The 25,523-nt window shown below is 52.4% G+C and overlaps 1 protein-coding gene across 2 annotated transcripts in view; it reads left to right on the top strand.

The window, feature by feature from the left end:
* Positions 1–24,751, top strand: part of LOC144723595 (uncharacterized) — a 128,352-nt gene extending 103,601 nt beyond the window's left edge. The window contains exons 6-7 of one of the 2 annotated variants that reach the window (XR_013586232.1): positions 20,537–22,414; positions 23,326–24,751. Coding sequence is in view for 1 of the 2 variants with exons in the window: in XM_078602453.1 (XP_078458579.1) it covers positions 20,537–20,689 (153 nt within the window). In the remaining variant the exon portion in view is untranslated. Of the gene's footprint in view, positions 1–20,536; positions 22,540–23,325 lie in introns of those variants that run through there. The other variant, XM_078602453.1, reaches the window with a different exon arrangement.
* The last annotated feature ends 772 nt before the right edge of the window (positions 24,752–25,523 follow it).

Here is a 25,523-nt window from a genome sequence, read left to right as displayed (position 1 = left end):
ACCCCCAACCACCACCACCACAGTAGCAGCAGCCCCAGCCCAGGCAGGGCTCGAGAGGCAGGGAGGGGCTGGGAGGATGTCTGGGTGAATCACGCCGCAGGATCTGTACATCAAGTTCGATAAACAATCGAAGATAGCTGTCGGTGCAAGTGCGCAGCCAGTGGTGGAAATTCCACGTTGCGCCACGGCCGTCGGTTTCCCGAAGAGCACTACTGTACTCCTGTATTTGTACAATATATGTGTTGTTATTCAGGGCCGTTGATTTCTTTTATACTTGAAATTGTGGAATGTTTTGTTGCGCTCAGCCAGCCAATTCGCCCTTGCAAGAGAGCTTCTTAGCTCAGCGGGCTTTACGAGCGAAGTAGACCTCTGATTGTGGCTCTGGTATTTTGACCACGGAAGGGTGACAAGTGATGATCAATGACAGCCACGGCTGTCTTGCTTGTGAGCTGAGTGCTCTGATCATTGGCAGTGGCGCTCGCATCGTGGGCTATGAATGCCGTTTGCTGTTCAAAGTGCCACAGTGTGAACGCGTGCCTGTCCCTTTCCGCGCGTCAGCTTTCACCGAAATAAATCACAGCGGCACTTAAATACTGGTTAACGTTGATCACGCACGACGGGAATGATTCTTGCAAATGTATCCCGGTAAGGAATATATAATTATTACCGTCGTTATAATTGAGGGAGGACAATTAAAAAAAAAGTACCCGCTTTCTCAAACGCGACGCTGGTGTACACAGGAAAGCCTCGTGATACTTAATTTTAAACACGGATTCACGCGAACGAATGCTTTCTTCTGCAATAATTGCACTCAGTTTTGTGGCAAATGCGGCTTAACAGGAACCGAAATTGTTCCTTTATGTAAAGAAATTCAGCCATTAACAGCGAAATGTGACAGATTAAATGTATTGCTTACCTCCCCCTGCTCCACCCCCCTCCCTTCGTAAAATTTTTTTTTTTTGAAAATTGCTTTTCCTGGCGCAGACGAAAGCAGTTGCTCAAACTGTGTTTAACACGCACGCGAAGGCGCGCCCTAATCATCGCTCCGTCACACGGCGAGCAAGCGAATGTGTTCTTTCACGTAGCGGCACAGCGCGCCGCTTAATTGCAGACGTTTCAAAGCCGTGCGTCCACGCGTTGTTGTGACGGGACATCAGGACGGCAATATTGTTCGCGTGTGTTCTTTGTGTGTGTGTCTTTGTCACCAGCAAAGGGACAAAGGTAGTCATCGCCAGGGCATTTTAACAAAACGGCTCAATAATGTAACAGATGAGGTTGTTGTTGTTGTTGTTGGTGGTATTTGCTGATCCTGTGCCGCTGTTGCGCGTAAATTTTGTCGTGGGATGAATGTACGCCGGGTCAGGTAACGCAGTGTGTCAGAAGGTTTCGAACCAAGGCTGCTGGGCGCTGGAACAAGACACCGACACGTGATGGAAAATGGACCCAGATCCCGCGGTGATTGGTCCATTTAGCGGGCGATTGTGGCGTCTTCCTCCGACCAATTACGGATCAATTGAGTCGCTGGCGATGCCTCACGTCGGGCGACCGTGGCACCAAAATAGCAATTGTCAAATGGGGGGGGGGGGGGGGGGCGGTGGGATACGTATCACGTTCATACAAATGACATTTAAATAATGTCCAGGGTAAATAAATAAGCAATCAAATACATATATATTTTTAAACCGGCGGCACTGAACCACTGCTTATATATTGTAATTATGCAAATGGAGGGGGGACGTTTACGCAAACGTGTTAAAAGGTCACGCCACTACACGAGGCGATTAAAATCCCAGACACAGCGGCGTCACATAAAATAATCGAGGCGTCGTGACGGATGCCCTCCCGGGTGGTAGCCCGTGGGACTCGTCGCTACCGCGTGGGGGAGGGGAGGGAGTCACTTGAACGGTTGCAATTTCTTTACGTGGCCAATGACGACGGTGCGACTCGAAACAAGTGGGTTGTCAAAGGATGCACTCTTCTACAAGCCACGTAATGGCAACCGTAAGACGCGCAGTGTACGTACGTATTGTTGAACTTATTTCGCAGCGTACGAAGGAAACCGTGCTTAGCGACCTTGACAAGGTGCCGATGTCGGCTCTGGCCTCTGGACTCAGGTGAGCAAGGCGCCAGCGGTGACCGGTGGAGAGATGCCCAGGTGGCCAGAGGCCGTCGTGCCGTCTCCATCAGCCCCTCACTGCGTCGCTCGCTCGCCCCCTCACCGCGCTGCAGAGTCGACGCGTTCGTTGCGCAACGGAGTCACCGCGGCCGAGTTCCTCGCCGGCTTTTAAAACGTAACAAAAAACCCCAACAGAGAAACCAGGCGTGGATTGAGTGTGATAAGTGAAATGAAATAAGCGCTGTGCTCTTCTCCGCCGTCAATTGGATCACGGCCTCCAAATTCAGGCCACTGCGGTTTCACGGAGATGAGTTAATTACACAGACGGGCGATTAGAGAGACAGAGAGAGAGTCACAAAAAAACGCGATGTCTCCCTGCACTAGACAATGCATTCTGCAGTGACGCTATTGAAATTAGGTCATTCACGCTGGGAAATAAGAACGATCGCCTGTCTACTCTGCTGCCGGAGTGTTTTGCCGCTGCACGGCAGGGGAAATATCGAACTTGGGTCGACCAGAAAAACGCGTCCCTGGCTCGGCGTTACTCTCAGAACGGTGGCAGTACCGTCACATGCTGTCGACGCCGGGCCACGTGGCCCACGGGGTGAGAGCGAGCGGCTCACAATGGGAAGGTGGCGAGTTCACTCTGTTGGTTAGGGGGTTGGCTCGGCCCAGCATCCCACTGGGGTCGATAAAATAGAGAATAATTTGTGGAGAAGTCAACAGTGGTTGCCATGTGTAGTGTCTGATCGTCCGAATACCAACTAGAATCACCCAGGAATGTCTGTCATTAACGCTCGTGACGTCACACCACATCGACCAGCCCCCCTCATTAATATTCATGAGCAGGGGACGTCACTCCACATGGAGCACCCTCCCCCCCCTCATTAATAAACATAAGGTGACGTCCTCCAAATGGACACCCCCCCCCATTCATAATCATTAGCGGCTGACGTCACTTCACAAGGGGGGCCGAGGCGCCTCCTACCCCCTCCTCAACGTCAACTCACAACCCTCACTACAAAGGCAGAACCCTCACGTCACGCGATCTCCGTAACGCTATTAAGACATCGAAGTAAAACGGACGTCCTGATGAACAAGGGATTATAACCTTAAAATGAAAGAAGTCTGTGTCACCGCGCCCTTACAAATTGCACACGAATTAATGCAATGAATATATCACGTCGCGGTCTGCTTTTCGCTTGCAAGTTTCAGATTTAATGCAATACACCCGTCCTTGGACGGGCAAAAGGCGAGTGTTGGATGTTTAACCAGCGAGTCAGGGCGCTGCGTGGGCGTGTGGCTCCAACGCATGAAGTCACTCGCACGCACACGCGGCCTGAACATTATTTGTTAGACAATTATAGGTGGCGGACGGAGGAAATGGTGGGGTGTGTGAACAGCTTTGCAGCTTGACTCCCGTGCATAGATGCGTATAGTTACCATGAGTGAGTGGATGAGTGAGTGGTGAAGTGCGGGTGAGTGGCTGGGTGTGTGAGCGAGTGAGTGTGTGTGGGTGAGTCGGCAAGTGTGAGTGAGTTCGTGTGGATGGGTGATCGAGCTGATGTGAGTGAGTTAGTAAGTGGGTAAGTCGTTGACTGGGTGAGAGTGAATGAGGGTGTGAGAGTAGCTGTGTGAGTCAGTGAGTGTTGTGTGAGTGAGTGGGTGGGTGAGCCAGTGAGTGAGTGGGTGTGTTATTGCGTGCGCGACTGTGTGGGTTCGTAAGTCGATGGGTGAGCTCGATGGGTGAGTAAGTGGGTGAGCGAGTAGCTGGGTGGGTGAGTGAGTGAGCATGTGGTCGAGTGAGTTTACAATATCATAATCTCTGATACAAACCTCAAATGCCGCCCAGTTCTTTGGTGGCGTCTCTCCAACTGCGCTTCGAAGTGTTTCTTTCCTCTCACTCCTCTCACCAAAGGCCAACAATCGCACGGGACCCTCAAAAGGCGAGGGCCATCTACTTGACGGACAGAATGGGGCTAAGATTGTACAGATAAACTCTGGCTCGACGGGTCTGGCCGTGAGTGAGCGTCTCTTCTGTTGGGTGGCAGCCCCAGATTGCCCCTGCCAGGCTCCTTGAAGCCGCGATCAAACCACCGTCTTCACACAGACCTACGGGGAACAAGGGTCCCGCGCGTGTCAAGCGGCCAATAACAAGCAGCACTATTATATTTACCTTGTTGGATTTTGGGTGGGAGGATTGAAGGCAAAACTTCAAACCGCAGTTGGAGAGACGCGACCCCAGGACTGGGTTACCTTTGAGCGTTGTATCAGAGATTGTGATATTGTAAACTCACTCGATCACTTGCTCACTCACCCACCCAGCTACTCGCTCACCCACTTACTCACCCATCGAGCTCACCCATCGACTTACGAACCCACACAGTCGCGCACGCAATAACACACCCACTCACTCACTGGCTCACCCACCCACTCACACAACACTCATTGACCCGCACACTCACTCTCACTCAGTCAACTACTTACTCAACCACTTACAAACTCACTCGCATCAGCTCAATCACCCGTCCACACTAACTCACTTATAATCGATAAAGCGTGTAACACGTTTGTTCAATTGAGCACGGTGGTTATTGTTCTGAGATCTTGGGGAGTAACAGAGACGGGTGGGAGCGACTTCCACAGTCGAGCGGAAAGAAGCAGACAGATAAGTGTGGTGAGTGAGAGGGTGAGTGGAAGGGTGAGTGGCGAGTGGGTCAGTCTTGTTATGGTGGCCTGCAGTGTGGCTGGCAGTTGAACAGAGTGTGGTGGGCGAGACGACACAGTGAGTGTCTGGTGGACCGACTACTCGGCATGGGTGGAGAAATCAATGAGTGAAGTTCATCGATAGAGTGGCCATGGTAGCAGCACTACAAGAGTGATGAGGAGGTGACTGTCTGACGGTGAGTGAGCGAATCAGTGAGTGCTGGATCATCAGTTAATCTGACTGCTTTACCCTGAGCGCTATCGAGTGTGGCGAGGTAGGGCGCAGGTGATCCACCTCTAGCAATGTGTCTCAGCTATCCTTGCTGCCAGCGGCGTTTGTCAAACTCCACCAAACATCAACGTAAGCATCTCGGGCTTGCCAGGCACCCGATTTCCCGTCGGGCTCGCGGCGGCGGCGGCGGCTGCAGTAATTGTTTCTGAGCGGTCCGTTAAGCGGCGGCCGCAGGCCTCAATCATGCGGGCAGCTAATTCCGAGGCGAAATTAAATCAGCGGTCGTGCTCGTCGGCTCTTAACCACCGCTCTGGCCGTCATATCGATATCCCTTCGCTAGAAAACAGGCGGCGGGGGAAGGGGGGGGGGCAGGATACCAAAGTACAAAAGTAAATAATGAAAGCTATTTTTTTTGTCATGTGCTCTATTTATATATATTTTTAGTTTTGCCAATGGAAGATATTGTGAGGGGCAGGGAGCGTTTTGTTTGCCCATCGTGGCCGCTTGTGGGCCCGGCCGTGGCCCATCGCCTACCGACGCCTCCTTTGGAAATGAGCGCCGCTGGAGGTGGCCTGGTGGAGGTGGCCTGGTGGAGGTGGCCTGGTGGAGGTGGCCTGGTGGAGGTGGCCTGGTGGAGGTGGTCTGGTGGAGGTGGCCTGGTGGAGGTGGCCTGGTGGAGGTGGCCTGGTGGAGGTGGCCTGGTGGAGGTGGCCTGGTGGAGGTGGTCTGCTGGAGGTGGCCTGGTGGAGGTGGTCTGGTGGAGGTGGTCTGGTGGAGGTGTCTTGGTGGAGGTGTCTTGGTGGAGGTGGTCTGGTGGAGGTGGCCTGGTGGAGGTGGTCTGGTGGAGGTGTCTTGGTGGAGGTGGCCTAGTGGAGGTGGCCTGGTGGAGGTGTCCTGGTGGAGGTGGTCTGGTGGAGGTGGCCTGGTGGAGGTGGCCTGGTGGAGGTGGCCTGGTGGAGGTGTCTTGGTGGAGGTGTCTTGGTGGAGGTGGTCTGGTGGAGGTGGCCTGGTGAAGGTGGCCTGGTGGAGGTGGTCTGGTGGAGGTGGCCTGGTGGAGGTGGCCTGGTGGAGGTCGCCTGGTGGAGGTGGTCTGGTGGAGGTGGCCTGGTGGAGGTGGCCTGGTGGAGGTGGTCTGGTGGAGGTGGCCTGGTGGAGGTGGCCTGGTGGAGGTGTCCTGGTGGAGGTGGTCTGGTGGAGGTGGTCTGGTGGAGGTGGTCTGGTGGAGGTGGCCTGGTGGAGGTGGCCTGGTGGAGGTGGTCTGGTGGAGGTGGCCTGGTGGAGGTAGCCTGGTGGAGGTGGTCTGGTGGAGGTGGCCTGGTGGAGGTGGCCTGGTGGAGGTGTCCTGGTGGAGGTGGTCTGGTGGAGGTGGCCTCGTGGAGGTGGGCTGGTGGAGGTGGCCTGGTGGAGGTGGCCTGGTGGAGGTCGCCTGGTGGAGGGGACCTGGTGGAGGTGGTCTGGTGGCTCAGAGCGCCCCCATGGCCGTGTCAGAGCACCGAGCCAGCGGGCGTGGAGACGCTGGGGTGGTGGGGGGGGCTCAAAATCGGGGCAGCTGTCAATGATTCGACTCGGGTTTTTTTTTCCAAGCCTAGAGAGTCGATGGGCTCAGCCCTGTCACTATTTTTTCACGTAATCGTTCAATTAACGTGCCATACCCCAGCCGTGAGGATGGCGATGTAGTTGGTGCGATCACCACGCGGCAGGCGCTGCCATGGCGGCCAAGGAGCTGTTGGATTGGAGGCAACTGAAGGCTTCGCAGAAGTGGTCGCGTGATGGCACCTCACAGAGACTCGTCATCTCGCACGGGGCTTAGTTCCGTTACACTCTTTGATGAAACAGTTTCTGGTGAAAATGCCTTCGTCTTATCTCATGCCTCTAATAAGCACACGAGTGAAATATAATTGGGGAGCGGTTGGGGGCAGGGGGGTGGGGAGACGAAAAGATGGTGGGGGGGGGGAAGCCCCTCGAGTCATTAACGGCGTGAAAGTGCCCGCAGAGAGACGAGCGCCTCGACTTGCACTGGGAGCCAAGTGCGTTTGGGTGGGAGTCGTGGTGGCGGCTAGGAGGGCCGATGGACGACGTTGTCTGAGAGTCACGACGCAGTGGCAGCCACGGGAGGGAATGCGCCCGAGCGGACATTCCTCCACAGAGGCGGAGCGATCCGTTCAGCTCGTGTGCAGCTGCCAGCCGGAGTGTTGCATCGCAGCACCTGGAGAGATGGCGACAGCCTTCCTCTACCGTGGTGATTTCAACCTTGCATGTGTAGCATTGCGGCTGAGGAACGCTTAAGCCCTACCTGGTGGCAGTGGCGGCGGTGGTGGTAATGTCGGTGGTGGTGGTTTTAGAGGTTGGTAGAGCCTTCAGGGCACAGCTGCACAGTCAAAAGTGACTGCAGGTGAAGGCTCGGTAAAGGCCACTGACCCGCGGTACAGAGGCATAGCTTGACCTTTGCATCCACTCGAAGCGGCGACGCATCTCATCCACCACCTCCACCTCCTCCTCTTCATCAGCGGCGCTTGCCGACCGCGCCGAATCCCGCCCGCGAGCCCCGAGGCTGTCGACACTCGCCGACCCAGGCAGAGGCGCCACGGGGCAGTTGCGACATTTCAGAACAAAGCGAGGAGGAAATGCGCCGCTCCGTTCCACTCGGCCGCGCAAGATCCAGCGCCGACCGTCTGTCACCGTGCATCTCGTGACGGCGGCCGCCAGCGTCGCTTGACGACGCGCGCGCCGTGTGCGCTCACTGCTCCCTCGGCCGCACCCGCGGCATCCGCGCGTCCCCACGTGTTTACTCACGTGGGGAGCGGTGGTGCAGCGGTCAGCGCGCTGAGCTGCGAACCCTGGCGACCACGAGTTCGATTCCCGCTCGCGGCCAAAATCAGTGAGGATTATCTGGAGCGGTCCTGGGCCTCTCCTGGGTCGACTCAGCCTCAAATGAGTGACCTGGTGCGGTGTGTAAACATCGCCAGTGGGGAGACAAAGGCGGTCGAGCGTGGTGCCTGGCAACCCACCCCCTTCGTGTGCCGTTCTGGCCTTCATAGATGCTACTCGCTAATAGCACTTGCCCCAAGAGTCTGTTACAGGCTATACGGGGGATCTTTGTCTTTATCTTTGTTTATCCACGTACGCGCTCGTTCGCCCATTAGTGCGGCTCGCCCGCGTTCGTAACCCGGAGCACGTGATTCATGATGTTAAAATCTAAACATGATTATGATGATGATATTCATTGAAGATGACATTCTAGGGATTCATTTTTCACGTTGGGGTGCGGGGGGCGGGGGCGGTGTAAATTACTTACGAGATGCATTCATTGATTATATTTATTGATCGGCAATGATGATGTAGATACTATTGACGTAGTGCTGGTATTCATGTATTAATGATGATGGTGATGTTGTTCATTGATAATTATAATAATTGATGCTGGCAATGGTATTGATTGATTGGCGATCACCATTGGTGGTGGTGGTGGTGGTGAACTGCTTGTTGTCTTGAGTTTGTTGTCCTTCCCCGCACCTTTAATGTGCACGGTTGGCTACGTACGGTGCGAAAAAGGTTCAACATACATACGTGACAGTGGTGGTGATGATGATGGTGATGATGGTGATGATGATGATGGTGATGATGGTGATGATGATGATTATGATGATGGTGATGATGGTGATGATGGTGATGATGATGATGGTGATGATGATTATGATGATGGTGATGATGCATATTTATGGTGATGATCATGGTGATGATGATGGTGATGATGATGGTAATGATGGTGATGATGATGGTGATGATGGTGATGATGATGGTGATGATGGTGATGATGATGATTATGATGATGATGATGATGGTGATGATGGTGATGATGATGGTGATGATGGTGATGATGATTATGATGATGGTGATGATGCATATTTATGGTGATGATCATGGTGATGATGATGGTGATGATGATGGTAATGATGGTGATGATGATGGTGATGATGGTGATGATGATGATGGTGATGATGGTGATGATGATGATTATGATGATGGTGATGATGATGGTGATGATGATGGTGATGATGGTGATGATGATTATGATGATGGTGATGATGCATATTTATGGTGATGATCATGGTGATGATGATGGTGATGATGATGGTAATGATGGTGATGATGATGGTGATGATGGTGATGATGATGATGGTGATGATGGTGATGATGATGATTATGATGATGGTGATGATGATGGTGATGATGGTGATGATGATGATGGTGATGATGGTGATGATGATTATGATGATGGTGATGATGCATATTTATGGTGATGATCATGGTGATGATGATGGTGATGATGATGGTAATGATGGTGGTGATGATGGTGATGATTATGATGGTGATGATGATGATGATTATGATGATGGTGATGATGTATGTTTATGGTGATGATGATGGTGATGATGATGGTGATGATGATGGTAATGATGGTGATGATGATGGTGATGATGATGGTGATGATGATGATGGTGATGATGGTGATGATGATGGTGATGATGGTGATGATGATGATGGTGATGATGATGATGGTGATGATTTTGATGGTGATGATTGTGATAGTGATGATGATGGTGATGATGGTGATGATGATGGTGATGATGATGGTGATGATTTTGATGGTGATGATTGTGATAGTGATGATGATGGTGATGATGATGGTGATGATGATGATGGTGATGATGGTGATGATGATGGTGATGATGGTGATGATGATGATGATGATGGTGATGATGATGGTGATGATGGTGATGATGGTGATGATGATGGTGATGATGATGGTGATGATGGTGATGATGATGATGGTGATGATGTTGATGATTTTGAAGGTGATGATTGTGATGGTGATGATGATGGTGATTATGATGATGATGATGATTGAGCTATTCACACGGCTGCGCCATGGGCGCTGCTCTCGGTCACGGCACGAACAGAGTCGGTTGACAATTCGGCGTCGCAGTCAAACTCGCTGGCGGCGACTCTCGCCAAGATTGATGGCCTTGGGCGCCATCCAAAGTGTCCCGATGCAGCCGCGTGAACTCGCTCGGCATTTAAAATATGAAACTTTGATTGCTGCGAATTAAAATCGCGTATATCATTCACTTCGCTCCAGCGTCTTAAGCCCTGCCCGCATTGGCCCAGTCTATTTACTCAGCGTTTTTAATCACTGCACTTTTACGGTTAATAACCACAATGATTCATTACGCACGCCGTTCTGTACATAATATATTCTGTGCTGTGGTATATAAGTTATATATATACTGTTTATGCTGCAAAAAAGCCCCGGTCCTGATAAAGTTAAATTATGCATGAAATAATGCACATTTTAATTAGCGCCAGTGAGCTGAATGAATTATGACAGGAGACAGCATGGGGTAGTAATTTCCTTAGGCACAGCTACCGCAGAGGTCGGAGGTCATCCCCGGCGCGTTCACGTTTCTGCACCGCTCGGCTCCTCCATCTCAGAAGATGAGCCCTCCTTGAGCTGGGCGAGGAGTTGGAACGGGTGAACTCCCCGCCGCGGGGCTTGCCAGGTGCTGTAGGTACGGGGCCTGCGAGGTGTGGCCGGTCGGTGACGGTGTTGCGTGTCACCCCCTCGTTGAGTCTGGTGTGTCTCCCGAGTTCTCTGGCTTCCTGCCACAAAGCAAAAACGTTCCAATGGAATCGGCCGAACATCCCAATGCAGTACCCTCCTGGAAAACAGTTTCGAGACTATGAAGACTCTCTTGGCTAAATAACTGCAACTATAATTGCTCGTATTACGTAACTTCATATTCATTCCCGAACACGTTATTGTGGACGTACAAATGACGGCCTCGTAGCCTCTGAACGTTGCCGTCGGTTATCCAACAGCAGCAGTAGCAGCATCGTTGGTTTCATCACACAGGCGACTGTGAGCGTGGAATCGATCAGCGTTCCCATCCTGCCTTGCGCGTCGCGAGACATCCCCACGCTGTCCTTTGACATCGCCCCACTCTTTAATTCGTTGTCGTGCAAACCGAGGCTCTGAGTGCAGTGGTTTCAGCGTGACAGGCACGGCATCATTGGACGGCGAACGGCGCGGGAATAATTTTTCCGAGGCTGCCTCGCAATCACCTTTTTGTATGAACATCACCTCTGACTCCCCCACACCCGTTTACGCGGCGCTTTTGTTGTTTTTCGATTTAAAGCTTCCGTGACTGCAGGGATTCATCTTCTTGGTTCTTTCGGTAAAGTCACGTAGAAGGGAAATAATAAAATAATAAAAATAATACATAATAAAACATAATAAAATAATTCTCACGACGTTTCGGCCACAATGCAAGCAGCCGTCCTCATTCTTCACCTGAGGACGGCCGCTTGCGTTGTGGCCGAAACGTCGTGAGAATTATTTTATTATATTTTATTTTTTATTATTTTATTATATCCCTTCTACGTGACTTTACCGAAATAACCAAGAAGATGATTTTGTTGTTGTTGTCGTTGTTTTGTTTGCTGCGTACAGCCCGGGTGGAGCCCACGCGCGCGCCGCGCCCATCGAGTCCTGAACGCGAACAAGCGAACCCCCCCCCCACCCCCGCAATGTAACCCCGCCGTTGCTGCGTCCACGTAACGCCGACATTGCTCCACGTGGGGGCAAAATTCGATCCGGCGCCTGGGTCACCAGAACCCCCATCGGTTTTTTTGGGCGCGCGGCCTGAACAGTTTAGAACGCCGGTCGGCTCAGCTGCAGGAGCGAGCAGGCTCATAGTCGCGAGGGCATTCGCGAGCTCGCGTCGCTGGGCCGCGCTTCGTCTTGATGGGAGCCGCGGTCAGCGCGAGTTGGTCACAGGCGGGCGGACGTGTTTTGATAAGAGGCGCAAAATGACGACGTGAAATTGGCGCGGCGTTGTGCAAAACGTGGACCGCTGAACTGACTGCGATACGCGAGCACGGAACATCTACAGAGCCCCCCCCTCCCCATCGTTCGCGAAGCTTTGTGACAGACGCGCACGGAATTGGCTCTCGATCCGCCTTCAACGGCGAGCGGGAGGAGCGACGGCTCCCGCGAGCGAACACGGCGAGTTTATTATTTACTGTTTGTGCTGCTGTTCGCGCACGGACAGCAAAGGCGACTCGTGATGACATCGCGACAATGGAGCGGTCTCGCGACGGAAGACTGCCGCACGAGAGCGCAGGGAATGGGAACCAACACGTGGCGATGATCCATGGATTGACAACCCCCCCCCCTTTTCAGAACGAGGCACGGCGCACTTTGGGTGAAAGCGGCTCGCCGCTATTTTGGTGGCACTCGAGTTGGCCGCGCGTCACGCGACAACAACAACAACAACCCCGCACTGGGAGCGAGAAGCGAGCGAGCGGAGCGCAGCCGTAGTGGTGTGGTCTTGTTAGATGTGGGTGGGGGCACACGCCATGTGTAGTACAGCCGTAGTGGTGTGGTCTTGTTAGATGTGGGTGGGGGGCACACGCCATGTGTAGTACAGCCGTAGTGGTGTGGCCTTGTTAGAGGTGGGGGGGGGCACACGCCTTGTGTAGTGCAGCCGTAGTGGTGTGGCCTTGTTAGAGGTGGGTGGGGGGGGGGGCACACGCCCTGTGTAGGGCGGCCGTGGTGGGGCTGCCATCCTCGGCCGAGCGAGGTGGTTGCAGGTCGAGAGCGGAGCGCTGCTGCTGCTACGACTGTGGCAGCCCCCTTCCTGACACACAAGGGTGAAGATCCCCGCGGCCCTGTATAGGCCACACATGATATTGGGGCAAGTGCTGTTCGCAAGCACACAGAAACAGCAATAGTTGTTTATTTATCCAGAAGAACCACACTGGATCTTTTTCAGGAGGGTTTATTTCATTTTAAGATGTTTTCAGCCGATGTCTGAATGTTTATACACGTGTGGGGAAATCGGAGTGCGAGGGCGCAACACTCTATGTCCATATTAGATCGGCACAGATGAGCGATTAGCCAACTTGCTGCACTGCCTTCTCCTGGTGAACCTCGACTCGCACAGGAAGGGAGTTTCACAACATCCGTGTGGTCCACCAATCCTCGTCGCCTCCGGCGTGCTGGAGTACAGACAGCCACGTTCATAGCCATCACCACCACCACGGCCACCACCACGGCCACCACCACGGCCACCACCACGGCCACCACCATCACCACCACGGCCACCAACACCACCACTACGGCCACCAACACCACCACAGCCACCACCACGACCACCACGGCCACGGCCACCACCACGGCCACCACCACGGCCACCACCATCACCACCGCCATCACCACCACGGTCACCACCACGGTCACCTCCGCCCTGTGGCCAACAAGGGGCGGGGTGAACCACCACCCCCCACGCCAGGCCACCTTTTTCTCCCCATTGCTGATATTTAGACACCGCAACAGACGCTAATTTCAGGCCGGAGTCGGCCTCCCTAACACAAAGACAAAGATCCCCCGTATAGCGTTATCGGACTGTTGGGGCAAGTGCCGTTAGCGAGCTGCACCTATGCAGGCCGGCGCGGCGCGCGAGTGTTGCGATGTTCGCACGCCGCTTCAGGTAAATCTTCAGTGGCGTTTGTGGCCGCGGGCGGGAGTCGAACTCGGGTGGCCGGAGTTCGCAGCGCGGCGCACTCAGCGTCACGCTACCCCATCCATGGAGAGATGAACGCGCGCGTGGGGGGGGGGGGGGCTCAGCAGCGTGCCATCCGCCCCCCAGCCGGGGAGCGAGCGGCGCGTTACCCCCCACGACGTCAGGCGGCTGATCCGAGCCCCGGTGCCGTTCATGCTCACGAACATTACCACCATCGTGATGAACATTACCTCCCATCGTTAGCGTTATATATATTTCTTTTTTTGCTACGTTCGGCATCAAATTCGAGTTCACTTCGGGCCAAAACATGTTGGAGTGCATCAGTGCATTGTTATTTGCGTGTGTGTTGTGTGTGGTGTGTTGTGTGTGTGTTGGGTGTGTGGTGTGTGTGCGTGTGATGTGTGTGTGGTGTGTTCGTGTGTGTGTTGTGTGTGCCAATGTAAGCGCGAGAATTCATACTAAACACAGCTGCACGTTTCCTGTATAATCTTTAGAGACGTTTGGGAGACAACCGTTGTTAGACAGCGCCTATTAAAGGCTGGATGAGCACACGAGGGGGCGGTGTGTGGGGTTACACCAAACCCAGCCGTCTTTGTCTCCCCAATAGTGATGACGCACACGAGACCAGTACCGCCGTCAGAGCTGGATTAGTGAGAGCAGCCCGTGCACCGCGCGTGGGGAGTGATATGGACTGCGTCTTCCTTCGCAGGGCCACGAGGGATGGCGACTGTGTGGCAATGCCTCCATCCAGCAGTGGATAGACATTGACCGAAGATGATGATGATGATGATGCTAATGATTGACGGTTGTGCATCGCAACAGGGACACTACTTATTTAAGGCTAAGTTGACCTAGGGGAGGCACAGCATTGGGTGCCAGATGCCATGGACACGACTCACTGCATGTCAGCGCGCAGTGATGCGTTAGACGGGGGTGTTACATTTCTTGTATAAATGCAAACCGTGTAAGTTATCGATGGAAAAAAACCGCGTGTTTTACGTTCGCGTGTGTCAATCGACACCCTCGCAAACGAGATGTCCTATCTCGGCGGAGTTTTCCATGCGACATGTTTTAATAAATCTTAATAATGATCTGCGTACTCACTCGCATACATTGCACAGACAAAGACCTCTCCCGTGTAGCATGGACAGACTGCTGGGGCAAGTGCTATGAGCGAGCACCTGTGTAGGCCGACACAGCACACGTGGGAAGCCGGTGACCAGCAACTACGCTCGGCCGCCTTTGTCTCCCCAGGGGCGATGTTTACACACAGCACCAGGGTACGGATTTGAGGCCGAGTCCACCTAGTGATAGTCCAGGACTGGTTCGGATTATAATCGTCCCCCGTTTAGCCCGAACAGACTGTTGGGGCAAGTGCTGTTAGCGAGCACCTATGAAGGCCGGCACGGCACACGAGGGAAGTGGGTGGCCAGCACCAGGTACTTATTTGAGGCTGAGTCAACCTAGGGGGTGCCCAGGATCGGTTCACATAATCGTCACTGGTGTTGGCCGTGAGTGGGAATCGAACTCTGGACGCCGGGTTCGTAGTACAGCGCGCTAACCGCTGCAATACCACCCCCCCTGCCACACACAACAACCCCCCCACACACACACATGTACAAACACAATATATCTAACAACACAGAGGGGAATCAAAATATTGCTGATGCACACACACACAGTGGTGGCCAAGAGCAATAACGTCAGCTCGTTGGAGTAAAACTGCGTTTTCATTCGGGAATGAGCTACGCGCTTGTGCAGAAGGCGGCTGCTTTGCTCCATCGAGGGCCCCCTCTTTGTCCACTCACCACGTCGCTCATCATTCCCCATCGTTACGTTCGATTTTGTGCCCATTCCATCAACATTTCCGTGCGGTTACTCAGCGAGAGCCCCATCGGCGAAATGGGGCCGAAGTGTTTGGGACGGTGGCCCAGAGCTGCCGAGTGTGCAGGCGGTGTAACTGCAACGGAGAGAAACAAGGGCCTGGGGAGCCCATGTGTCGGGGTATGCAGGGGGGGGGGGGTGGGAACACAGAGCCCCATTATTCCTTACGCCAGGACTCCCCAGGACTCCCCAGGAACCCACCAGCCCCCCCCCCCCCCAGAACCCACCAGGACTCATGCCAACCACGCGGCGCCACTGCTTTGGGAGGCTTTATGTGCGGCAGGGTAGCACGGTGGCGAGAAGGGCGCCTGGGTTCGATGCCCGACTCTGGCGCCTTTATTTGTGGAGTGTGGTTTGTTCTCCCTCTGTTCGGCCTCTGTTCGGCCTCTGTTCGGCCTCTGTTCGGCCTCTGTTCGGCCTCTGTTCGGCCTCTGTTCGGCCTCTGTTCGGCCTCTGTTCGGCCTCTGTTCGGCCTCTGTTCGGCCTCTGTTCGGCCTCTGTTCGGCCTCTGTTCGGCCTCTGTTCGGCCTCTGTTCGGCCTCTGTTCGGCCTCTGTTCGGCCTCTGTTCGGCCTCTGTTCGGCCTCTGTTCGGCCTCTGTTCGGCCTCTGTTCGGCCTCTGTTCGGCCTCTGTTCGGCCTCTGTTCGGCCTCTGTTCTCCCTCTGTTCTCCCTCTGTTCGCCCTCTGTTCGCCCTCTGTTCGCCCTCTGTTCTCCCTCTGTTCTCCCTCTGTTCGCCCTCTGTTCGTCCTCTATTCGCCCTCTGTTTTCCCTCTGTTCTCACTCTGTTCGCCATGGGGTTTTATCCGGCTTCTCTGGTTACTTCCCATAGCTGAAACCCCTGGTATTAGCCGAACCGCCCAATGCTGCAATAACTACCTGCAATTTACTCAATTGGGATCAGACGCAGCAGCAACATCGCCCCCTACTGGGAACACTTGGCAGGACCCTCCCGAACAAGAGCCCTGCGTCTCGGTGAGTATTCCCAGTGTGAACGAGCGGATAAATAATGACAGCCAGAGCCACGTGGATGGTGGCACAAAACTGTGCACGTGTAGCCCTTTGTCAACCCACGGGTGGCAGAGGACCTCCAACTGCAGGTCACACCGACCACCCTTCACCACACTGCTCAGTGTGAGTCGGTGGAGGTGGGAAGCGTATAATCACCGTACAATTATGCACTTTTGCTGTACTGCCTTCTGCTCCTCACCGCATAGCCTTGCAGCAGCCTGTAACACCCTGCTGTGCATGGCAGTCACACAGATCTGACGAGGTTGGGTGCATTTCGGGTGATGTGGCCACACGTGACACCAAACACGCAGGCGCAATTGAAATTTCAGCAGCTGGGAGGCGCTACTCAAGCAGCCCATGGGGCTTCAGACGAGACAACAAGCGGGTAGGTACATACATTAATAAACTCACGAAGCGTATATTTAATTGGCAATTAAACACACTTTGAGATCCAGCATCCAAAATCACTTTCGGATCAATGTGTTCCGGTGCAGCATTTGTTTAACCCTGATCAGGTAACCTGGAGTCAGCTTGAGATCACACGGTGTTAACCACTCTTTTGTGGGTACAATTTATGCCCCAGATATGCATGCTTTTTATGGGGGGGGGGCGAGCGGCGTGGAGGAATGCAATTAAATGTATTGATTATCGAAAACAATATCGGTTCGCCGTGTTCATCAGCCCAGGAAGGGTGCTGAGCGGGAGCAGGCAATGCGCCTCGGGGTGACTGCGAGGCGTTTCGACGCGCGTTGTGTCTCCTCTGTGCGCGCATTTCTTTGAAACCGTTCAATCGCCAAACAACGCTGAGGTTCGTGTAATGGGCCATTTGTTATGGTTGCAGGTGCTAGCGATGTGCAGGTTTGAACGAGTGGACCAGAGGTTTAAAAAAAAGGAACATTGTGCTGCTTATTCTTGGTTCTTTAGGTAAAGTCACGTAGAAGGGAAATAATAAAATAATATTTCTTATTATTTATAATAATAAAATCATATTTTCTTATTATTTATAATAATATAAAATAATATTGTATTATTTATAATAATAAAATATTTCATTATTATTTATGTTTCCCCTTCGACGTGATGGGAAATAATAAAATAATATTTTATTATTCTTTATAATAATAAAATAATATTTTATTTTATTTTATTAAATAAAATAATATTTCATTATTATTTATTGTTTCCCTTCGACATGACTTTACCGAAAGAACCAAGAATATGAATCCCTGCAGTCACGAAAGCTTTAAATCAAAATTGTGCTGCGTCTTCTCCGAGACCTCGTTTTAAACCCTTGATCTCCTGCTCGCAGGCTTGAAAGAGCGCTGAATTCGAATGAGATATCTTATTTAAAATTCATAATTATGTAAATTCTACATCTTGGGCACCCCACATTTTAGGTTACAAAATGTTGAGAACTTTAACTTTTGTTTCAGCCAATACATCGGAAAGTTTTTTGACAAGGTGCCGAATCCAAGCCAGGCCATTAGGGGGTTGACAAGCGAGTTCCTTTTGGGCCCTGTGTACGAGTCTGATGCTGACGCCGATAAAAAAGCAGGCGAAGGCTAAGACCATTAAACCACATAACAAGGCAAAGATCCCCCGTATAGCCTTAACATACTTTTAGGGCAAGTACCTATGAAGGTCGGAACGGCACACGAGGGGGTGGGTTGCCAGCATCACGCCTGATCGCATCGCGCCAGGTACTCATTTGAGGCTGAGTCGACCTAGGGGGAGGCCCAGGACCGGTTCACGTAAATCGTCACCGGTGTTGACCGTGAGCGGGAATAGAACCCGGATCGCCGGGGTCGTAGCTCAGCGCGCTAACCGCTGCGCCACCGCTCCCCGGCCGTCACATCACGGCCACCGCGACACCTGCCGCGTGACGTCTCCCCTACCCCGCGCTCTCGCTGCCAACGCCATTAACCGTTGTGTGAAACACATGACGCAAGCCCCGTAATAATAATAATAAAGTTGTTGTAATTACGTTGGGAATCCATTAGCCAATTCCATCTTCGATTGCTTGGCACGTGAGAGGAAACCAGAGAACCTTGAGAAATCCTAAGGATGCCGAGAGGAGATGGCACTCAAAGCTCTGCGAAGACAGATTAAATCCACACACGCGCGCACATCCCATGTATTGCATCGTCTGCGAAGTGAGCCTACTTGCTGTACTGCCACATCCCGGTACTCGCCACTAACCAGGCTCATCCCTTCGCTTAGCTTCTGACACCCAACGCGATCGGACGCATTCCGGCTGATCTGGTTTTAGTGAGATTCATAGCAGGGGGCGACAATAGCCGTGCTGTAGCGTGATTTTCTAGTTGGGTCATCTGTGGGCGATTCTTAAATGTGAGTGCACTTGGGTTGCGTGGTGTGTCGAGTGGGCAGGGTCCACCCACACGGAGCGAGTTCACGCGGTGCGAGTCCACGTGGTTCACGCGGTGCAAGGCCACGTGGTTCACGCGGGGCAAGTCCACGTGGTTCACGCGGCGCAAGACCACGTGGTTCACGCGGCGCAAGGCCACGTGGTTCACGCGGTGCAAGGCCACGTGGTTCACGCGGTGCGAGTCCACGTGGTTCACGCGGTGCACGCGGTGCAAGGCCACGTGGTTCACGCGGTGCACGCGGTGCAAGGCCACGTGGTTCACGCGGGACAAGGCCACGTGGTTCACGCGGTGCGAGTTCACGCCTTCCCCGAGGGGGTGGTGGATGGCATCGCCACCCGCATCACCGCGGCCCCCTCGACTTCCACCGCGACGGCTGCTCGAAACACGCAGCTGCCGGCAGCTTCGCTCCTCGCACCGTCGTGGCGTTTGTTTTTTTGACGTTCAGGTATTTTGCTCCGGAAAACGATTGGTTGAGCATCGCCATGGATTCATTGCTCTACGTTGCGCTACGAACCCGGCGACCCGGGTTCGACTCTCGCTCACGGCCGACAACACCAGTGACGACTGTCTGAACCGGTCCTGGGCATCACGTAGGTTGACTCAGCCTCAAATGAGTAACTGGCGCGGTGTGCAAACATCGACACTGGGGAGACAAAGGCAGTCGGGCGTGGTTATGGCCACCCTTGTTCCGTGCCGGCACTCGTTAACAGCACTTGTCCCAACAGTCTGTTAGGGCTATACGGGGGATCTTTAGGTATTTTTGCATGTTACTCTATGCGAGCGTCTGAGTGCTTTTCTCTGTACACACAAACACACGTGGTCCTGACAACGCACACGTGGTCCTGGCAACGCACACGTGGTCCTGGCAACGCACACGTGGTCCTGGCAACGCACACGTGGTCCTGGCAACGCACACGTGGTCCTGGCAACGCACACGTGGTCTTGGCAACGCACACGTGGTCTTGGCAACGCACACGTGGTCCTGACAACGCACACGTGGTCCTGGCAACGCACACGTGGTCCTGGCAACGCACACGTGGTCCTGGCAACGCACACGTGGCCCTGACAACGCACACGTGGTCCTGGCAACGCACACGTGGTCCTGGCAACGCACACGTGGTCCTGGCAACGCACACGTGGTCCTGGCAACGCACACGTGGTCCTGGCAACGCACACGTGGTCTTGGCAACGCACACGTGGTCTTGGCAACGCACACGTGGTCCTGACAACGCACACGTGGTCCTGACAACGCACACGTGGTCCTGTCAACGCACAGGTAGGGAACCCGTAAGACCGGCCAGGTGAGCTCTCTCTCTCTACAGCTTCCGGCGTCGCCACACGGGCCCGGCCCGACTCAAATCGCTGGCGTCTCGGTTCAATTCCAGACTGGGGTGAGAGGTTACGGACAACATGGGAAGTTCCCCGGACCGCAGGGTTTCCACAGATCCGATTGGACTCCGGGTTGCGTTGTCTCTGGGACGTCTGCGGGTGGAGGTGACGTGAGCAGGTGAATAATTATAGAGAAGTCACTGCAGCGTGCAGCCACTGAGATGAGAGATTCACGATGACGCGGTGCGGGGCGGAATTGAAGAATGAAACAGAGCTGCGTGTGTATAGTATCTAGAGATCCTGCACCTGGAGTCTGGGAACCCTGCACCTGGAGCCTGGAGACTCTGCACCTGGAGCCTAAAGAGGCCCTGCACCTGGAGCCTGGAGACTCTGCACCTGGAGCCTAAAGAGGCCCTGCACCTGGAGCCGTCTGAAGCGTAAGTTGCCGCCTCCCCAGTGCTGATGTCTGAGATGTATCCGCGCTGAGTGACGCTTCCATGCCGGGATGTGAATCGGGGAAGGAGGTGTGAAGCTTGGCACAGGGTGTTCATGTTGATTTCGGAATAGTTTATTTCACCCATTGAAAATCGTAAAGCCCCATTGATGCGCTCTGTGTGTATCTCATTAAGAGGAGTCATGGTTCCTCAATCTCGTTATACTCCGTGCACAGTGAGTGTAGGTGTTACTGGGTATGTGTTTACATACCCAGCAGTGCGCTGCGCTATCGACCCGGCACCCCTAGTTCGATTCCGAGTCACGGCCACCAACACCAGTGACGATTGTCTGAACCGGTCCTGGGCCTCTGCTAGGTCGACTCGGCCTCGGTGTGTAAACATCGCTACGAGGGATACAAAGACGGTCGGGCGTGGTTCTGGCTAACCCACCCCCTCGTGTGGCGTGACGGCCTTCATATGTGCTACCCGCTAACAGCACTTGCCCCAAAAGTTTGAGGCTATACGAAGGATGTTTGTTTATTTTCTTTGCGTTTGTGTACAAAGGTCCACCTCTATACATTCAACTCGTACATAATGTTTGACCACGTAATGTTAACCACGTAATGTTGACCACGTAATGTTAACCACGTAATGTTAACCACGTAATGTTGACCACGTAATGTTAACCACGTAATGTTGACCACGTAATGTTAACCACGTGGAAATCTGGATTTAATAATAGTCGCCGTTCACCACGAAGTGGCGATGACGTCACCACGATTGTGCCATGCTAGGTGCACTTTGAGGTGCACTTTGAGGCCACGTGAAATGGTCCGCTGGAAGGAGGTCACGGGACAGACCCTGCAGGTGCCACCTGTTGACTGAGATTACTGGAAGATGTACCACCTGTGCCCCCTACTGTGCCAACTTGGCGTTTTAGGTGCCCGTCGCTCCGCTCGTTGTTGTGAGCGTCGCTCCTCTGTCCCCTGCTGTTGAAAGGCGACTGCCTCCAACTGCCCAGTAGCAGTGTCCTTCACGAGTCTCCTCCACAGAGGCCGACCTTGACACCGCTGGTACCATAATGCAGCAGGTCCACCCAGCTCGACATCCTCCGGCACCACATCAGTCCATATTTTCTCTAGCCCGTGATAACACGTACAATATCATAATACGTACACAATCACCACTAATCGTACGTACATGCACAGACCGTTCTTATCAATCCGCTGCTGAATGAGGACATCCCCACTGTGTGTCGATCAGTGGGCGCTGTTTAACCATACTTCAGCAAAGCTGCTCAGTGCGAGTTGGTTGAACACGCAGGGAGACATACGTAGAGTTCTGTTGATGCTATTGTTTTTCTTCTGCACTGCTCTGTGCTGTCCATCACAGCCAAGCAGCCTAGAGCACCTGGTGGTCGCCCATTAAAGCACTATCCAGGCTCATCCTTGCTTAGCTTTTGAGATCCGATGATATCGGGGGGTTTCGTCACAGGTGTTACTTGAATTGTACGGGTAATTAGGTAGGTGAGCGCAAGGCCGTAATTATAATATATATTGGGTGACACATCCCCCCCAATATTCAAACATGCTCAAAAGGTCCCCCGCAATATATTGCTTTAAAATAGATTTCCGTTTATATGATTGTGGTTATGGTTGTACTTTATTAATCCATAATCTCTGCCATTACAGACAATGAAACAAGAAAAGGTAAAAAAGAAAAGAACAGCAATGTAATACAATACACTATTAGACATTGTTGTAAAAAAAAAAAGTCCATCCCTTGTGTTTGTGAATTTTTAAATATTTTAGGCAGGAAATTAGTTTTAAAATTTTGATTTTTTTTTTCTGGGGGGGGGGGGGGGGGGGATCCCCAGAACCCCTGGAAGATTTGGTCCCCCCCAATATTGACTGCATGGCTACGGCCTTGGGTGAGAGCACGGGTAGAGTTGAGTGAGGTGAGAGGGGAGAGGTCGGGGAGAGAATGGTCTTCGTAATGTTCACTCACTGTCATTTTCACAACGGGATTTCACACCTCGGGTTCTGTGTTGCATGTTAGACACAATTGGTGTTGCTTGCAGTGGTATTTTTCTTTAAAACAAAAAAAACCCCGTCGCAATTAACCCTTAATGTTTTTTTTTATTAAAGACGTGGGCAGTTGGATGTAGTCGGTTTGGGGATGTTGCCCTCCGTTGGGAACCTGTTGCTGGTCGCTGTGTGTACAGCTGCAGGACTTCTGTCAATCCACTGCTGGGTGAGGACCTTTTGCAGTGTGTGTGTGTGTGTCATAGGAGTGACTTGACCGTTTTGTGGGGTTTAATGCTTTAAACAGCTAAATTTAGTCGAGTTGTAATATTTCACTGTATTTATCTGAAATAAATCGTGTGGTTAGTTTAGTTTTGTCGTAATTTTTTTTTTATGAAAACGCCAATGGAATGCCAAATTCCTGCAATGGCAATGCTCCCCGTGGGATATCAATGACTGTTTTTAGCGGTGTCACTTACTCTTTAGAGGCTGGGCAGGTGATTTTGCTAAAATGTATGACTTACAGCTGAAATATTTGGTATGAATGCATTTTATTTGTAATAAAATAACACTTAATGCAAAAAAAATATTTCTCCCTTGCACCACGTTTCCTTCACAGCTGGTCCAGGTCTCCATGATGTGGGCTGCTCCACCTGCTTTTTATAAACTGGGAGATGTTAGTACATTTACATTGTAGGTACACACACGTTAGTCGGGACAGACAGACCTTAGTAGGGAGGGACAGACACACACCTTAGTAGGGAGGGACAGGCACACACACACACCTTAGTAGGGAGGGACAGGCACACGCACACCTTAGTAGGGAGGGACAGGCACACACACACCTTAGTAGGGAGGGACAGACACACACCTTAGTAGGGAGGGACAGACACACATACCTTAGTAGGGACAGACAGACACACTAGTGGGGAGGGACAGACACACGTTAGTAGGGAGGGACAGACACATTAATAGGGACACACACGCCACTTAAATTACGCTTCGTGTTTATTCACCTCGAACCTTTGCCGGGGATGGAACCTCGTGCCTCCACGACTCCGGGTTTGTCTTTCATCGCCTCGCGCCACCGACTCTTCACACCCGTGCACGGCGCTCCGCGTGGTGGAGTGATTGCACGTGGCCCACATGGCTGTGTAAATACAGGCGGTGACGTCGCCTGATTTATAAATCAACAAAAAAACCGAATGCAGGATTTGAACCCGGTACCTACGGGTTCGGAGGCAGTCGTGATGGCCAACTACACCACGCAGACTCACAGATGTTAACTACGTCGCGGTTATTACAACATCGGCGTTGTTGTCGTTGCATGTTTTTTTTATATATAAAAAATAAAATTACGTGTTTCAGTTTGCATTTGTGCTTGAATTTGCCGAACTAATAATCTAACTTTTTAATTCCTTTATATTAAGTTCACTTGCTTGCGCGCTTACGACCGTGCAAATCTTTCGGTCGTTTTTTAACCCACTTCCCGTGATCCAATCGAGCTGACATTTTGCACACAGACTCGTTGTGCGTGACAATTTATTTTCGTGAAATTTTTTTTCCATAACTTTACACTTTTTAGGAATTTGTTTTTATATTTAATTACCAATTGCTTAATGGTGGCAGGCAATCATCTGACCCATAGGTGGCAGCCATCTCAAGCCAGAGGACGAGAGGACTCTAGCCGCCACGCATATGAAGGATTTATAGTGAAAAACTGCTTTTACGGGTTAATTTTTGAAAGGTTGTATTTGAACGCAGGACTCCATGACTTTGAGCCCCACGTGCTCCCCACTCGACCACCGAACAGTGACGACGTCACAGGGCTCCACGTGCGATAATAAACACACTCGATGATGTAATCGCGTGATTTGTAAATTAGCAAAAAATAATCCCAGGACGTGCACCTGGAATCACCAGCTTCAGCGGCAGCCGTGCTACCCCTTACACCACGACAGCTAGATGCGTGTAGCGACTTTTCTGGTTATTAGATCATTGTTTTAATTTTGTTGTGTTGTAAAATAATAAAATATTAAACCACATTCGCCTGCTAGCTTTTGATCTGCATGCATTATTGAGCTACGGCACATTATAGCCCGTCTAGGTTAGCTGCATCTCGAATCTCTTTAAATGCAAACATGCCAAAAAAAACCATTTATTTTTAACCCGGAATAATCCGCCTTGGAGGGCGATTGTTTTTTCGCACGGGGCAGGCAAGCTCACCCAAGATGTCCCAAATCTCTTGAACCACAAGCCATTCGCTGTCTGTAGTGCGGTATCCCACATCCCAAAGGCAGAATAATCCCATTGCCCGTTACTACACGTAGGCACACATGCACACCTACACACAAAGACAAATATCCCCCGTGTAGCCTTGACAGACTGCTGGGGCAAGTGTTGTAAGCGAGCATCTATGTAGGCCGACACAGCCCACGTGGTAGTCGGTGACCAGCAACTACGCTCGGCCGCCTTTGTCTCCCCAGGGGCGATGTTTACACACAGCACCAGGGTACGGATTTGAGGCCGAGTCCGGGATAGATAGTCCAGGACTGGTCCAGATTATCGTCACTGGTGATGACCGTGAACGAGAATGTAATTCGGGTCGCCGGGTTCGTAGCTAAGCGTGTTATTCGCTGCAACACGGCTCCCCACCTCCACATAAAAGCCGACACACCAACACGCCTACTGTGTGCGTAATGAAGCTCACTGTGCACGCACACACGTGGGTGTATTTATCACACACATGCACACACCTGGTCCTGCCGTGCACGGGCAGGGAACCCGGAAGACCTGCCAGGTGAGAGCTCTCTCTCT

This window comes from Lampetra planeri, chromosome 18 (genome assembly GCF_965212315.1).
Source record: "Lampetra planeri chromosome 18, kcLamPlan1.2.h2, whole genome shotgun sequence".
In the NCBI taxonomy this organism is placed as follows: Eukaryota; Metazoa; Chordata; class Hyperoartia; order Petromyzontiformes; family Petromyzontidae; genus Lampetra; species Lampetra planeri.
This window is presented reverse-complemented; position numbering and strand designations above follow the sequence as displayed.